Below are 14,387 nucleotides of genomic sequence, written 5' to 3' on the forward strand. Positions count from 1 at the left end.
AAAAGAAAAACATGTGTTTCAAACCGTTAATACTTGTTGTTTCATATGTGACAGCGGCATGTTTCGACGTGTATTTTCATCATGTTTCATAAAATATTTAAATGTTTCAGTTGCTATTTTTCTGTTTCACCATATATAACTTAATGTTTCACTTGTTGATCAACTGCAACATTTGACCGTACGATTTTTTTTTCAATTTTTAAAATGTTTCACATAGTGTACTTGTAATATTTCACTATGTATGGATCAAATATCACAGTGAATTGAAACATCCTTTCACTATTCGCTGAAAATTATTTTCATATAAGGTGAAACAACGTCCGATGAAACATTTTCGATCTAATTAGTGAAACAATTCCGATATACTTAGCGCAACAACGTGTAATATTTAAAAATAATTCAATAATAAGCTATTTTTTTTCGTCGGATTATATTCATGTGTGGTCTTGTTTTAAAGATTTAATTACAACGGATTTAATGGTGCAATCGAATTATGATTTGGATAAATATTTTAAGAGAAAAAATAGTTTAAAACTAGCTTAATTCATGTATGATGTATGGCTGATGCAAACTGCATGATGGATGGTTCATCACACGGTCGCACGAGAAGTCCTATTTTTCGTCTCACACGAGACGTCCGATTTTTCGTTGCTCTCTGATAAGTTAAGGTACCTTTGGTGTACTTTTTCCATCCGTCGTAGATCCACCACAGCCACGGCCCAGCCCGCCAGCGCCCGCGAGCCGCGAGTCCACGACCCAACCGAAATTCTGCGCGCTTGCCATCGTCTTCCTCCCTCTTCCTCGCGTCGCAAACCCTAGCTCGCGCGCTCCCCCGCCCGCTGCCTCCGCCTCTCCCTACCTACCGCCCCCCGCCCGCCCGGTCATGTCGAAGCGGCCCAAGCTCGGGGGATTCAGCATCCCTCGCCCCACTTCCTACAGCTTCGAGCGCTCCCAGCCTCCCCAGCGCCTCTACGTCCCCGCCGACGACCCCGACCTCGACGACATCGCCTTCTCCGACGACGCGGCGGCCCCGTCGGACGCGCCCCCCGCGGGGGGAGGCGGGGCGGCGGGGGATGAGGAGGAGATCGATCCGCTCGACGCCTTCATGGCCGAGATCCAGGAGGAGATTCGCGCGCCGCCGCCGGCGCCCAAGCCCGAGGCGCTCCGGCGCGCGGACTCCGACGACGAGGACGACCCCGTGGAGAGCTTCCTCCGGGCCAAGAAGGATTCCGGGCTCGCGCTCGCCGCCGACGCCATGCACGCCGGGTACGACTCCGACGAGGAGGTCTACGCTGCGGCCAAGGCCGTGGACGCCGGCATGATGGAGTACGACTCCGACGACAACCCCATAGTGGTGGACAAGAAGAAGATCGAGCCTATTCCGCCGCTCGACCATTCCACCATCGAGTATGAACCCTTCAACAAGGATTTCTACGAGGAGAAGCCCTCGGTTTCAGGTGAAGCACATTGCCCCGTATAATAGCATATTTCATGTCTCATTGAGCTTATGAATTATGATAACCTGGGTCTCTGCTTTTATGGTGCAAAGGTTAATTAGGTCTCACCTGTAGCTAGGAAATCCAACTACTGTTCTATTTGGATACTGAAATCTCAACGGTGAAATTACCAGCTTGAACCATGTCAAATGAAAATCATCGTCATGAAATAGGATTTGGAAACTGTTTGTAGTTCTGGGATTTCTTCTATGTTGATAGTTTGATACGTTGTTTATGGTTTGGCACTGGAGATTATAATAGATGTTGCCACTTTGTTATTTTGAGAAGGCATGCGCTAGCTTATAACTTTTTGCAATCTCTATGTGCATGTGGCCGTGCACTTCACAATGAAGCAATTTTTCAGTACATCATTATCCATATCCCCTTTTGACAATGGTACAATGTACTATTGTAATGCATTCCAATAGGTTTGTTAATTCAACATTAGGAATTCAGGAATTACTTTGGCACTGTCTCTAGACTTGCTTATGAAGCTACTTGCTAGTGTTCTAAATGGATAAATGCAGCCCTGGCATATGTCAAATTGTCAATACTCAATAGCAAGATTGATCTGGCCTACCTAACTGTATATATATAGAAGTTGAGATATACACTCATGATGAAAGGACAGATGAGCAAACTCTTATTGCATTTGCATCACATGATCTAAGGGACGTTTTTCTCTGTATTTGTGCTCAAGTAGAATCTTCCGGTCTTTAGTGCCATATGTAACAACATTTCCCGCTTGGATTGTGGATTTTTTTCTGTTGTTATTGTATTTGAGAATACTAGCTAGAGAATTTAGTTTTACTAGTCATAGGCCCAAATATTACTTTCCCTGTTCCAGCTTAAACATTACATTAGTTGTATGTCCAAATGAAGGACCATCATTTTCAGCTAGTTGAGCATTGGTTGTCTCTTTCCTGTTCTGTGTACCTTCCTATATTAGCAGGTCAATGAAATTTTGAGTTATGCACATATTTGTTCATGTTTGATATGGTAATAACATCTACAGACACGATTGATCATGACAATTATGCCTTTTTTTTTTCGTTCTGCGTGATATGAATAGTCCTGTACTGAATGAAACCTTACTGTTCTCTTGTAGGGATGAGTGAGCAAGAGGTGGCTGATTATATGAAAAGTTTGGCAATTCGAGTTTCAGGTTTTGATGTGCCAAGACCAATCAAAAGCTTTGCAGATTGTGGGTTTCCTGTACAACTAATGAATGCCATTGCCAAGCAGGGTTATGAAAAACCAACTACAATCCAGTGCCAGGCTTTACCAATTGTACTTTCAGGCAGAGATATCATTGGTATTGCTAAAACTGGTTCTGGCAAAACTGCAGCTTTTGTACTCCCCATGATTGTTCACATTATGGATCAGCCTGAGCTTGAGAAAGAAGAAGGGCCAATAGGTGTGGTATGTGCTCCAACAAGAGAATTGGCACATCAGATATACCTTGAAGCTAAGAAGTTTGCCAAACCTTACAATCTTCGAGTTGCTGCTGTATATGGTGGGGTTTCCAAATTTGATCAATTCAAAGAACTGAAGGCAGGCTGTGAAATAGTCATTGCTACCCCAGGGAGATTAATAGACTTGCTTAAGATGAAGGCATTGAAGATGTTTAGGGCAACTTATTTGGTTCTTGATGAAGCTGATCGCATGTTCGATCTTGGATTTGAGCCTCAGATAAGATCCATCGTTGGTCAAATTAGACCAGACCGACAAACCTTGCTTTTCTCAGCAACAATGCCATACAAAGTGGAATGTTTGGCTAGAGAAATTTTGACTGACCCTATTAGAGTTACAGTAGGTCAGGTTGGCAGTGCTAATGAAGACATTAAGCAAGTTGTAAATGTACTCCCTTCTGATGCTGAGAAGATGCCTTGGCTTCTGGAAAAACTTCCTGGGATGATTGATGATGGAGACGTTCTTGTATTTGCAGCTAAGAAGGCCAGAGTTGATGAGATTGAGAGCCAGTTAAATCAGAGAGGTTTCAGAATTGCAGCACTTCATGGTGACAAGGATCAAGCTTCTCGCATGGAGACATTGCAGAAGTTCAAATCCGGGGTTTATCACGTCCTAGTAGCAACTGATGTTGCTGCACGTGGTCTGGACATTAAGTCGATTAAAACAGTTGTTAATTTCGATATTGCAAAAGAAATGGATATGCATATTCATCGGATAGGAAGAACTGGCCGTGCTGGTGATAAAGATGGAACTGCATATACTCTGATTACACAGAAGGAGGTGCGCTTTGCAGGTGAATTGGTTCATTGTTTGATTGCTGCAGGACAGGATGTGCCAAATGAACTAATGGATCTGGCAATGAAGGTGAGTTTTTGCTTATGCACAAACATTTTGTATTGTCTCTCTATGCAGAGTAATTTGCATTCAATTTTAGTTAAAACACAGTGAATTTAAATTGAAAAGTTGCAACATGTGCATGCTATCACTAAACTTTCTCCTAGTCACTATTGCATGAACAACCTATTTCCTTTTCTGATACATTGGTGATATGAATTGCAGGATGGAAGATTCAGAGCAAACCGGGATTCAAGAAAAGGTATATCTTGTTTATTTCATCGCAGAACAGATGGCATAGAGCTTTTTTGTGGCAGATTGTTCTGACAATTAGTTATCCTCATCAGGTGGGAAGAAAAGTGGCAAAGGAAAAGGTGGAGGAGGAGGCGGGGGTGGCGGCGGTAGCGGTGCCCGTGGTCGTGGGCGTGGTGTACGTGGGGTTGACTTTGGCCTTGGCATAGGGTACAATGCTGAATCAGGATCGGTGCCTGCTCCAAGATCTGCTGCAGTAAATTCATTGAAGACAGGGATGATGCAAAATTTTAAGAGCAGCTTTGTCTCTGCCTCTTCATCAAATACACCAAGCAACAGCGCACCTTCAAGAGGTGCTCCTTCCTCCTTTGTGAGACCGGCACTCCGTGGTTTTGTTTCTGGTGGCACCATAGGAGGAGACGCAAACCAAGCACGGGCAGTACAGCCTGCGCCCTCCTTTGTCCCTGCTTCCAGACCTGCAGAAAACACTGTTGAAAATGCGAACCCAAACCCTGAAAGGTGCGTGCCCTTGCATAGTACTGCTTCCCTGGTAATTTTGTTAGTACTTATGACACGCCTGTTATATGTTGTGTATGCTAACCAACGGTCAAAATTCTCTTGGATTGCAGCTCGAGGGATCGCACGAGGGAGAGAAAGCGGCCGTCGGGGTGGGATCGCTAGGCCTTGGGGGAACCCAATGTACCAAAATTCTCTCCATTTTTGTTCTTCTGCCCTGATGAAACATATATTGACTGTAACATGTAGATTACATGATGTGAATGATACAATTTCCTGGTGAGCTTGCACGCTTGTTGTATATCTATGCGACCATGCCCCATTTGCTCGCTGTTTAACGTCCTTCCATCAACCATGTGCACGCCCGTTTTCTGTTCTAGACAACTATTTTCTCCGTTTATAATATGTTTTATATTATAAATCGTTTTAACCTCTTTTTTTTCAAACTACAACTTTTCTTTTCTAGTCAAACTTCGTAGGTTTGACTAAATTTATGAAAAACTTAACGACATCTATAACATTAAATTAGTTTCATTAAATATAACGTTAATATATTTTGATAATGTATTTATTTTTTAAATGTTAATTTCTTCGTCTCAAAATAAGTAAAGTTTTGTGTTGTTTATATCCAACGTATGACCCAGCTGCATGCCGCTAATATGCAACTGGAACATTAGGTTCGAACGGGGAATATGAAATTTTTCTCTGGGTTGGGTGTTCGGTGCAAGGCTTTGATTACCGTCCAAGAGGAAAATGAGACACTGACATGTGGGCCATCCAGACCCAGCTGGCTGGGGCGGTGCGTTCTGGGGGACGGGCCGGGGCTGGAGCGCGCGGAAACTTTTTGGTGCCCGCTCCCGGCTTGGTTTCCCAATCCCCCCAAAATTCGCAAAGCTGCCACGGTCACCTATAAACGATTCCGCGCTGTGCCACGGTCGCCGGATCGCGGGAGGGAGGGAGGGAGGGAGGGCGTGTAGCGTAGTTGGTGTGCTCGTGTGGAGAGACAGGGAGGGAGCGGCGACGGCGATGCCGAAGCTGCCGATGGACCAGCGACCGCGGCTGACTCTCGAGGACTACATCCTCTTCTTCACCACCCGCTCCGGCCACGGCCTCACCATGGACCACCTCAACCAGGTACATGTACTACCCACACCCTCTTCCCTCCCTCCCGACTCCCGTCCCGCCCCCCTCTCCCTCCACTCATCGTCTTCCTCTGCTGCTGGTCGCGTCGCGCAGATCGTCTTCATGCACGGGTTCATCAAGTTCCACCGCCAGAACAAGGTACCCTCCCAATCCACCTCTATTTGCCCCCATTTCGGTTCGGTTCTTCCGCAAAAACCCGTGACGCGTGTCTCGCAGCCGGTGATCGTGGACGCGCTCAACAAGTTCGACCTCATGCGCCCGCGCCGCTCCACCGTCGGCATCAACGCGGCCGCGCCACCGCGCGGCGCCGCCAAGCCGTCGGACGCGCTGCTCACCATGGACGAGGCCAGGGACGACATCGAGGACCTCGGCTGGCGCGAGTGCCCCGTCGGCTCCCTCCTCTCCATCCGCGCCGGCGGCGGCGACGCGGCGCCCTCCGCCGCCCACATGCCGATCGCGGCCATCCGCCCTGGCTCCACCGCCGTGGAGCGCGTCTCCCCGCCGAGCATACTCAGCGCCTGCTCGCCCGCGCCCCCCGGGGCGGTGGTGATCCGGAAGCGGTGCAAGAAGGGCCAGGGGAAGGCGGCCATGAGGGGGAGGAAGCGGCGCGTCGTGCAGTTGCTCACGCTCCCGTCCGTCGAGAACTTGGCGGCCACCGCCTGACGGAGCCCGGGGCTCCTCCATCTGCAGGGCGGCGACGCCATGGCCTCTCCTTGGTTCTTACTAGTAGTACTAATCACCGCCAGTACTAAGTTGCATTAGTGTTTGTTTTGGGTTGTGCTCAGCTTAGCTCTGGTGTTTAAAGTTCAGTTGACGTCCTACATTTTGCTTTACCGCTGGTCTGTAAATTTTACCGGCTTAGATGAATCCATCCGTGTTAAAGGATCAAACCTAACATGCTTACTCAATTAAAGCTGTTTGCTGTTTCGTGGTTATCACTTATTACATGTATTGGTCGATCCATTTCCTCCAAGAATCATGGTTGCAATGCTCTCGTCCTCATCCATTTCGTCCAAGAATGGGTTGCAATGTTCTTGTCCTGTGGCATGATATGGTAGGTGGTAAAACGTTCTTTTCCAATCTTTGGAACTGCACCTGCAGTCCTGCATTTATCAGGGTACGCATTGAAACCAAAGATATGGGTGCATTGAAACCAGGAAAGAATAGTGAAACGCAGAGGTGTGCAGCAGTGTTCACGTTCACCTATCCACCACATTGGTGAACGAAAATGGCAACATGCCGGCAAGGAAAGGCAAGGCAAAAGCTGCTCTGTCTAGCCCTCTGCCGGCAAGGCAACATGCCGCGTCGCCCGGGCAGGTATTTTCACCTTATCGTTCTCGTCGATCAACTGATGAGCAACACGCGAAACGAACCGGACACAGCAATGGCTTTGATAATCCCTCTTTTGGTGCAACCACCCTGCTGCAGCATGAATGATCTGACGAGATTCGTCACGCACTTCCCACCTCGGCTCCTCCATCATCTCCTCCTGTTCAGGCCCGGTCAAGAGTAAAATGTATCCAATCCTCCTCTCCTGTGCGAAAGCCTGCAGGTGGGCCCCACCACCCACCAACAACCAAGCTTTTGCTCCCCAGGTTCCCTTGTGCAGCGCTGAGCAGAGCAGAGCAGAGGTAGCGGAAAGAAACAAGAGGAGACTCCTAGAGGTGAAAGCAGAGTTGCGTCGGGGAAGAGAAGAGGAGAGAAACAGAGGAGGGAGGAAGAACCTACCATGGCGCCGAGGGGGCGAGGGAGGGAGATGCAGGGAGGGCCCCTGACGCTGGAGAGGTACCACCGTTTCTTCGTCGACCCATGGGGCACCCGCCTCACCATCGACCACCTCAACCACGTACGTACGCCCGCACGCCCGCACGCCGTCGTCTGCTTGTGTTGTGTTCTTTTTAGTCTAGATTGCTGCTTCTGTTTTCGTTGTGCTTGATCTTTCTGTGTTGGCGGCATGCATGTCACGTACTCCGGTGGGCGGGCGGCACACAGATCATCTCCATGCACGGCTTCGTCAAGCTCCACCGCTCCAACAAGGTTGGTTGGTTGCCTTCTCGATACGTTTCGGTCTTCTTTTTTTTTCTCTCTCGTTGTTGCGAGCGTTATGTGTGACGAGGCGGAGTTGCGAGCAGAGCGACATCATGCGTCGGCTGGTGGGGCAGGTGGACCTACAGCCGCCGCGGCGCTCCACGCTGCACCGCGCGGCGGAGGGCCCGCCGTCCGACGCCGTCATCGCCGCCGACGTGGTGAGCGCCGACGTGGACGCCATCGGGTGGACGGAGTGCCCCATCGGCTCCGTGGCCGTCTTGGCCGCGTCGCCCGGGGACGCGCCGGAGCCGGTGGAGCCCGATCCCCGCCCCGCGGACTTCGTGCTCGCCGGGCGCCACGCGCGGTCCAAGCGGAGCCGCAGCTCGGCCTACGGTCACAGGCCGCCCGAGCCCGACGACGGTGGCTCGTCGATGGAGGTGGAGGAGAAGGAAGATGGGGAGTGGTTGCCGCCACCGCCGTCGACTCCGCCGCGGTGGACGCGTTCTCCAACTCCGCCTCCGCCGCCTCCCTCGCCACCACACGCGACGCCGCCGCCTCCTCCGCCTCCGCCACCACGCGAGATGGTGGCACCGCCGCCTCCTCCTCCTCCCCCACCGTACTACGGCCAGCCCACGTTGGCGCCGCCTCCTCCTCCCCCACCGTACTGCGGCCAGCCGACGTTGGCGCCGCTTCCTCCCCGACCCCTACACTTCGGCGCGTCGCCCGCGGTGGTGCCATGGCTGTCGTGGGGCCTGCCGTTGCCGGCGGCGGTGCCACTGGCGCCGCCGCCGTTCCCAGGAGCGCCTGCGTTCGCGCAGCATCCCCCGGCGGGACAGCGACCTTTCTGGAGCCCACCGACGGTGCCGCCGTGTTACCCGGCACCATTCTGGGGCGCGCCGTTCTGGGGTGCTCAACCTCCGCCGCCGCAGCCGTCGCCGCTGCCGCACTGGGGCCACATCAGATCGCCGCCAGCTCCAGCGCTGCATCAGCCACCTCCTCCCACCTTGCAGCTGCAGCAGCAGCAATCGCCGCCGCCGCCGCCGGGAGTTTTCTGGGGCAGGCCGGCGTATTAGGGAGGGAGTGCATTGTTAAGCTTGTCCTCTTGCAATCTTTCGAGCCAACACAGATGTATGTACTGTTGATCCTAATTGTTGTTTGTAATCACCTGTTGCAGCTATGGGATCATTATGGATAAAGATCTAATTCTCATATATTTTTAGTTATAAATAAATAGAAAAGTTCATCCTATTTTAAACCCAATTTGAAAATAAACAGAAATTTTGTTCATCCTATTTTAAAACCAGCCTTTAAATTTTGTAGGCTAAAAGCCTAAAATGTTAGATCGTTTACCACCCCCTAATTGCAGCTTTTGTTCTCCTGCTGATTCCTAATTTTTTACTTCCTGTCACTGTTGTTAATTTGTACTACCCGGCAACATGAACGGCGCACATTTGGATAACTCAGATTTAGAATCAAATCATTTCTAGTTTCATGACCCCTTTGTGATGGTCTTTATCCTATCCAATTGGCATAAGATGGATTGAAGTGATATCCGCAGATTTTGAATTCTTCACTAGCACATACAAATTGATAGATTGCGCTTATGTACACAGATACACTGCTCCTGAAGAATGATAGAATTACATACACCTGGGTGGACCAATAACAACTCTAGTAACAAACATGTGGCTGCTAATGGCAGCCGCCGCGCTCTTCTTCTGAGAGATATACACAGATATGTATGTTCAACTATCTCGCGAGTCACGGTACCTGTTACTGTTAGTGGTCGATGCTTCGCACGGCGTAGATGGCAAATGTGCATTGTTGAACTGAAGTGGAAATATTTACGGAACAGGGAGAAGAGGAAGGGGCTTCCTGGGCAACCTCTGCGTCCTCCTCCTGGAAACAACTCCCCTGGGATCAGAACCCTCAAGCACCGCGTCCAGCTCGGCCGGGTCCAGGGCTAGCCGCTTTCTGATGAATCCATCCACGTCGAAATCGCTCTCTGGTGTCTCTGCAGCGTCATCGCTCTCCTTGTCATCGGCGTTAGCAAGGTCCGAAGCGTCCGATCCTTCTGCTCTTGAACCGCCAGAAAACACTGCATCGGCAGAAGTCCGGACGGTAGCTGTATTGCTTGGCTCTCCAGTGCTTTTCGGATTGTCTCGTGTTGCAGGCCCCGAAGGCTGGTCTATGTTTAGGAGCTTCTTCACGCTGTCTAAGGCAGGATCAATGATGTCGAGGAAGCCCATGACCCAGGAGGCATCATCCACAACCTCGGTACGCTGTCAGGATGGATAATGATCAGGGAGAAACTTCAACAGAGATGATGCGAACACCAGCAATTGTTGTTAATACGTTGTTCATGGGTGATGCAAATGAAATTGGTAATCACAAAACATGAAGAAAAATAATTCCATTTTACTGCCTTTTAACTCAATAAACATGAATTGAGAAAGATGCTACTCTAAAGTTACCCAGTACTCATATCTAAAAGTAGTTACCCGGGACTAACCTGCTGAAAATAGATGTTCCGTATTTCTTCAGCTCGAACTGGATCACCCTGTTCGTCCTCTAGTGCAGCCCATGTCATCCATGTTACCTCACTCTGAGAATTTATGTTCAGTGAAGATCTCAGCAATCTTCTGGCAGCGGTGTAGTTACCGGCCCGCTGTTCTAGGACTCCCCAAGCCTACAAAAATAGGGCAGGATATGTTTTAAGTGTACAGAAATTTGAGTCTTTCGATCACAAATGAGTACAGCAGTTCCAGTAAAGAAGAAACTTCACACATAGAAGCATTCATCTTCCAAAAACCATGAAACTCATAGTATTATTATTCAATAGTAACACATTACCACGTGAGACAAAAACCTACTCCTATAGCTATCGGCCAGCAAAAACGTATAGCTACCAGTTCAATATGAGCTGGATTGCCATCAATAGATCATTTACCTGAAGACATCGAGCAGCACATTCATTAGTTGAATTAACTGACAAAGCTCTTTGATACAGTGTCCTTGCTGTTCTGGCGTTTCCTTCTTTCCATTCCATCCACCCCCAAGCCTATAACATGATCCATAAGTCAGAGCTAAGCTTCAAAGATAGTCCAAATAAAAGAGATTCCATAAACAAATGCAAACGTGACAGTTTGCAAGATAAAACAAGACAGATCCATCTAGGGATTTAAAATTGGTGTAATAGATTTGCTCACTTATTACCACCTCTACCAACTAACAGTTCATAACAAATCTTTTTACTTTACTCTGGCCAGGAACATGCGATGATTCCTTGATTGTAAGATATATAGTGCTTTGCACAAGTCTAAATGAGTGCAAATAGAAAAACGAAATTCTAAAGGTAGTGTTGAACGGGAGATCCCAAGTAACAGCCTAAATGAGCACAAATATGGACAAATGTAACGATGAGATATATAGCATCTTGAAAGTAACTAAAACAAAATAATTCAGACAACTGCACTCAACTGAACCTTTACATCCATCAAATCCCAAATTATTTGTATCGTGTGCATATTCAGTTGTGATTTGTGACAGGAAGGTGAACAGCCAGAGCACTTGCAAGTTGCAAGATGCAGCTCAAGTGTGCAAGGTACATCAAGAAGTGCCATAAACTAATTAATCATAGCTATTTGCGAAATGTCAGGTAAATAATACTAAAACAAAGCCTACAAGTTAATTTAACCAGAGGTGTAAAAAAACAAATGCGGCTCAAATGAGTAATATATTACTTATAAAAAAAAGAGAGATAAGCACAGAAAATCCATACTATCCAAACTGGTTGGTGCCTAGGATCAATTTGAGATGCCTTTCTAAATAAAACACGGGCGGTATTTGGAGATGAGTAGTTGTATTCCAGTAGTGCAAGAGACTGAAGAATCACAGGGTCCCTAGGGTTCACAGCATGACCAATCTTAAGTAACTTCCTTGCTTTGTCGATGCTACCTTGTTCTGCTTCAAATAGTGCCCAGACATGCCATGAAAATCTGTTCTTAGGACTTGCCTGGACTGCTTTCTGTAAAAAGAAATTCGAAATTATACTTTGTAGACAGCATTGTGTTGACTGAAACCATCCCATGCAGGTGTGAATGAACTATGGAGTGAATCACACTAACAGCACATTATTAAGTTATAAAAATTATTGCCACATCATTGCATTGATATGTGGTAGTAAAATCATTTTGAAAGCACAGTTCTCTGGGTTGGATTAAAGATTATTTCATCTCTACTTGGGAAATCTTTTCTAATTTGCCATGTGGAAATGGATGGATCTCTGTTAGAAAACTTTCAAGTATGAGTACCGAAGAACTAACGCAAACATTCATGGGAACGATTATAAATAGAAAATAAATTATTACCTCAAAGAGTTTTCTTGCCATGGCATTGTTTTCTGCACGAATTTCTACCTGAGCCCATGCCTACTAGAAGTTGCCGTACATAAGTTCACAGTTTAGACAAAAAAACTATGCAGTTTTTATTTGCACTAAAATGGATAAATTATGAAGCAAATACTTACTAGCCAACTTGCACAGCTTTTGGGATTGCATTGGGTAGCTTGTTGGAATAAAGTTCGTGCTTGTTCAAAGCGCTCTGCTCTAGCCTCAAGCAGAGCAAGAGTCTGGTAAATGTACTCATTTCCTCCACAATATTTTAGACCTTTTGCAAGTAGATTTCGAGCCTTTTTAATGTTTCCTTGCTTGATTTCTAAAATAGCCCACCCATGCCAAGCTGCAATATGCTTTGCATCAGCTACAGTAGCAGCATCAAATAACTCCCGTGCTCTTCGAATATTCCCACCTTTGCGTTCTAGGACTGCCCAACACTGCATACTCAAAGCAAAAGGACAACAGGAACTTAATTATATGCTTAATTTCTATAACATGAACAAGATATGATCATAAGAAAACAGTGGACTGGTTTGTTCAGTGTGAAATTGTGGATCGTGAAAGATGATCCCAGCCCGGTGTATCAAACCAAAAGTCTTTAGACTTATTCAGAAAATCCAAGAGATTATGTTTGACATATGAGTTAAGTACTTGAAAAGAAGAGGGCAAATGGCCATGATAGGAGCAGTGTATTCATATCTCATGATCAGCCATCAATCACACTGATGTTCCTGTGAACAAAGTGCAATGGACTAGATCTATTCATCTTGCATCCATATTTGAGAGGAAAGCAATGTATGCAACTGAAGCTCAAATGCCTAAAATAACTCTTCATTGTGAATTGCTAATGGGCATGGTCATCCATTTGCAGAACTTTGAAAGTTGAACTCCAAACACAGCTAAGGAATATTAACATATCTTAGGGAATGTTAAAGAAGAAACCTCACGCGCTACTTTTTTTTTTTTTGTGCTGTACAGTTTTTTCCAGTCAATTTACCAAATGGAGGCTGAGAAGTGATCCGGTGCAAACCTGCCAAATATACGGGTTTTCACCTTGTGTCGCTTGGCAACCCCTTTCATAAGCCGCTCTAGCCTTGTCAAACCTCGACTGCTTACTGTATAGCTTCCCAAGCGCCACATATGGACGCCCGTCTTCCGGCCAATACATGATGCACTGCATAAATCAGATACGCGGCGCAAGATCCATCAACTATTAAACAACTCAAATTAGGATTGTTAAACCCCTATATTATCGATATAGGAGGAAAACATTCGCTTCCTTCAGGCTTCAACTAGCTATATATGCCTTGTCAATTTGCTAAGCTGTGGGAGCATTTTTTTTTTGTGCGTGTTTATTCTGCTTTCGTTGCGAAATATCCACAATTCTCAAGGAACGCACCTGGTTTAGGAGCTTCTCCGCGTCGGCGAACTCGTACTTCCGCGTGTGCACCTTTGCGCGGTAGAGCCAGAGCTCGAGGTTGATGGGCAGCGGCCGCTCGCCGGCGACCGCCGCGGCGTCGCCCCTCGCCGGCTCGAAGAGAGGCACCTTCCTCGCGATCTCCGACATTCCCCTGTCGAACGCCCCGCTGCTGCCCTCGCCTTCCGCATCCCCCTCGTACCCGCCCGCCCCCCTCTCGGGGCCCCCCGCCGCAGCGGCCGCGGAGGCTGCCACCCGCGCGCGGCGGAGGCGGAGGGAGAGTGAGAAGGGCGCGGACGGCGGTGCCTTCGCGCTGGGGCTCGGGAGCAGAGGCGGCGGCGGCGGGAGCGGAGACGAGGACGGGAAGAGCCGCATCGCCATGGCCCCCCTCGCCGGAGTGTGCTCTGCCGCTCCGGCCGTAGCAAAGCAGCGAGGTGGAAGCGAGGGAGGCGCGCCCTTTGTGATGAAGGGAGAGGAGGCGGTTACCGGATTTACGGGATTGCCCTCGAAGATGCGGTGCCATTAATGCCGTACCCGCGGGTGCAGGGGTAAAAGCGGGAGGCGGGGGATTGGGGGGTGCGGGTTGGAGGCGCACGACGCGCCACGTCGGCGATGCAGGCGCCAGTTCGAATTGCCTTCGCTGACAGGTGGGGTCGGGCCGGGTTTCACTGAACTGCTTCGATATTTTTGTCGGTACGAATGGCGTATTTCTGTTGCAGAAAGCTTTTTTTTTTCTCTCTCTATCTTTTTTCTGTCTTTTTTTTTCTTTTTTGTGTGTGTTTCCTTTTAGAGGTACGAGGCTGAATGCCCATCTCGAGTTGGAGACGGAAA

At 48.2% G+C, this 14,387-nt stretch overlaps 3 protein-coding genes and 1 pseudogene across 3 annotated transcripts; 3 read left to right on the plus strand and 1 right to left on the minus strand.

Moving 5' to 3' along the window:
* Positions 1–724: 724 nt before the first annotated feature.
* On the plus strand, positions 725–4,861 carry LOC127768289 (DEAD-box ATP-dependent RNA helicase 24). Its single transcript, XM_052293838.1, has 5 exons — positions 725–1,457; positions 2,605–3,833; positions 4,029–4,065; positions 4,151–4,574; positions 4,685–4,861. The coding sequence occupies exons 1-5, from the start codon at positions 884–886 to the stop codon at positions 4,734–4,736; spliced, it is 2,316 nt and encodes a 771-aa protein (XP_052149798.1). The 5' UTR covers positions 725–883; the 3' UTR covers positions 4,737–4,861.
* A 661-nt stretch (positions 4,862–5,522) lies between these two features.
* On the plus strand, positions 5,523–7,045 carry LOC127767229 (uncharacterized). The gene is made up of 3 exons (XM_052292495.1): positions 5,523–5,705; positions 5,808–5,852; positions 5,931–7,045. The coding sequence occupies exons 1-3, from the start codon at positions 5,598–5,600 to the stop codon at positions 6,375–6,377; spliced, it is 600 nt and encodes a 199-aa protein (XP_052148455.1). The 5' UTR covers positions 5,523–5,597; the 3' UTR covers positions 6,378–7,045.
* A 127-nt stretch (positions 7,046–7,172) lies between these two features.
* On the plus strand, positions 7,173–9,280 carry LOC127767228 (formin-like protein 5; annotated as a pseudogene).
* An 81-nt stretch (positions 9,281–9,361) lies between these two features.
* On the minus strand, positions 9,362–13,987 carry LOC127767227 (protein high chlorophyll fluorescent 107). The gene is made up of 8 exons (XM_052292494.1): positions 13,539–13,987; positions 13,170–13,313; positions 12,271–12,576; positions 12,113–12,172; positions 11,524–11,769; positions 10,693–10,803; positions 10,255–10,431; positions 9,362–10,024 (listed from the first exon to the last, which is right to left on the minus strand). Exons 1-8 carry the CDS (start codon positions 13,935–13,937, stop codon positions 9,587–9,589), a joined length of 1,881 nt encoding a protein of 626 aa, XP_052148454.1. The 5' UTR covers positions 13,938–13,987; the 3' UTR covers positions 9,362–9,586.
* Between the last annotated feature and the right edge of the window lie 400 nt (positions 13,988–14,387).

This window comes from Oryza glaberrima, chromosome 3 (genome assembly GCF_000147395.1).
Source record: "Oryza glaberrima chromosome 3, OglaRS2, whole genome shotgun sequence".
Lineage (NCBI taxonomy): Eukaryota > Viridiplantae > Streptophyta > Magnoliopsida > Poales > Poaceae > Oryza > Oryza glaberrima.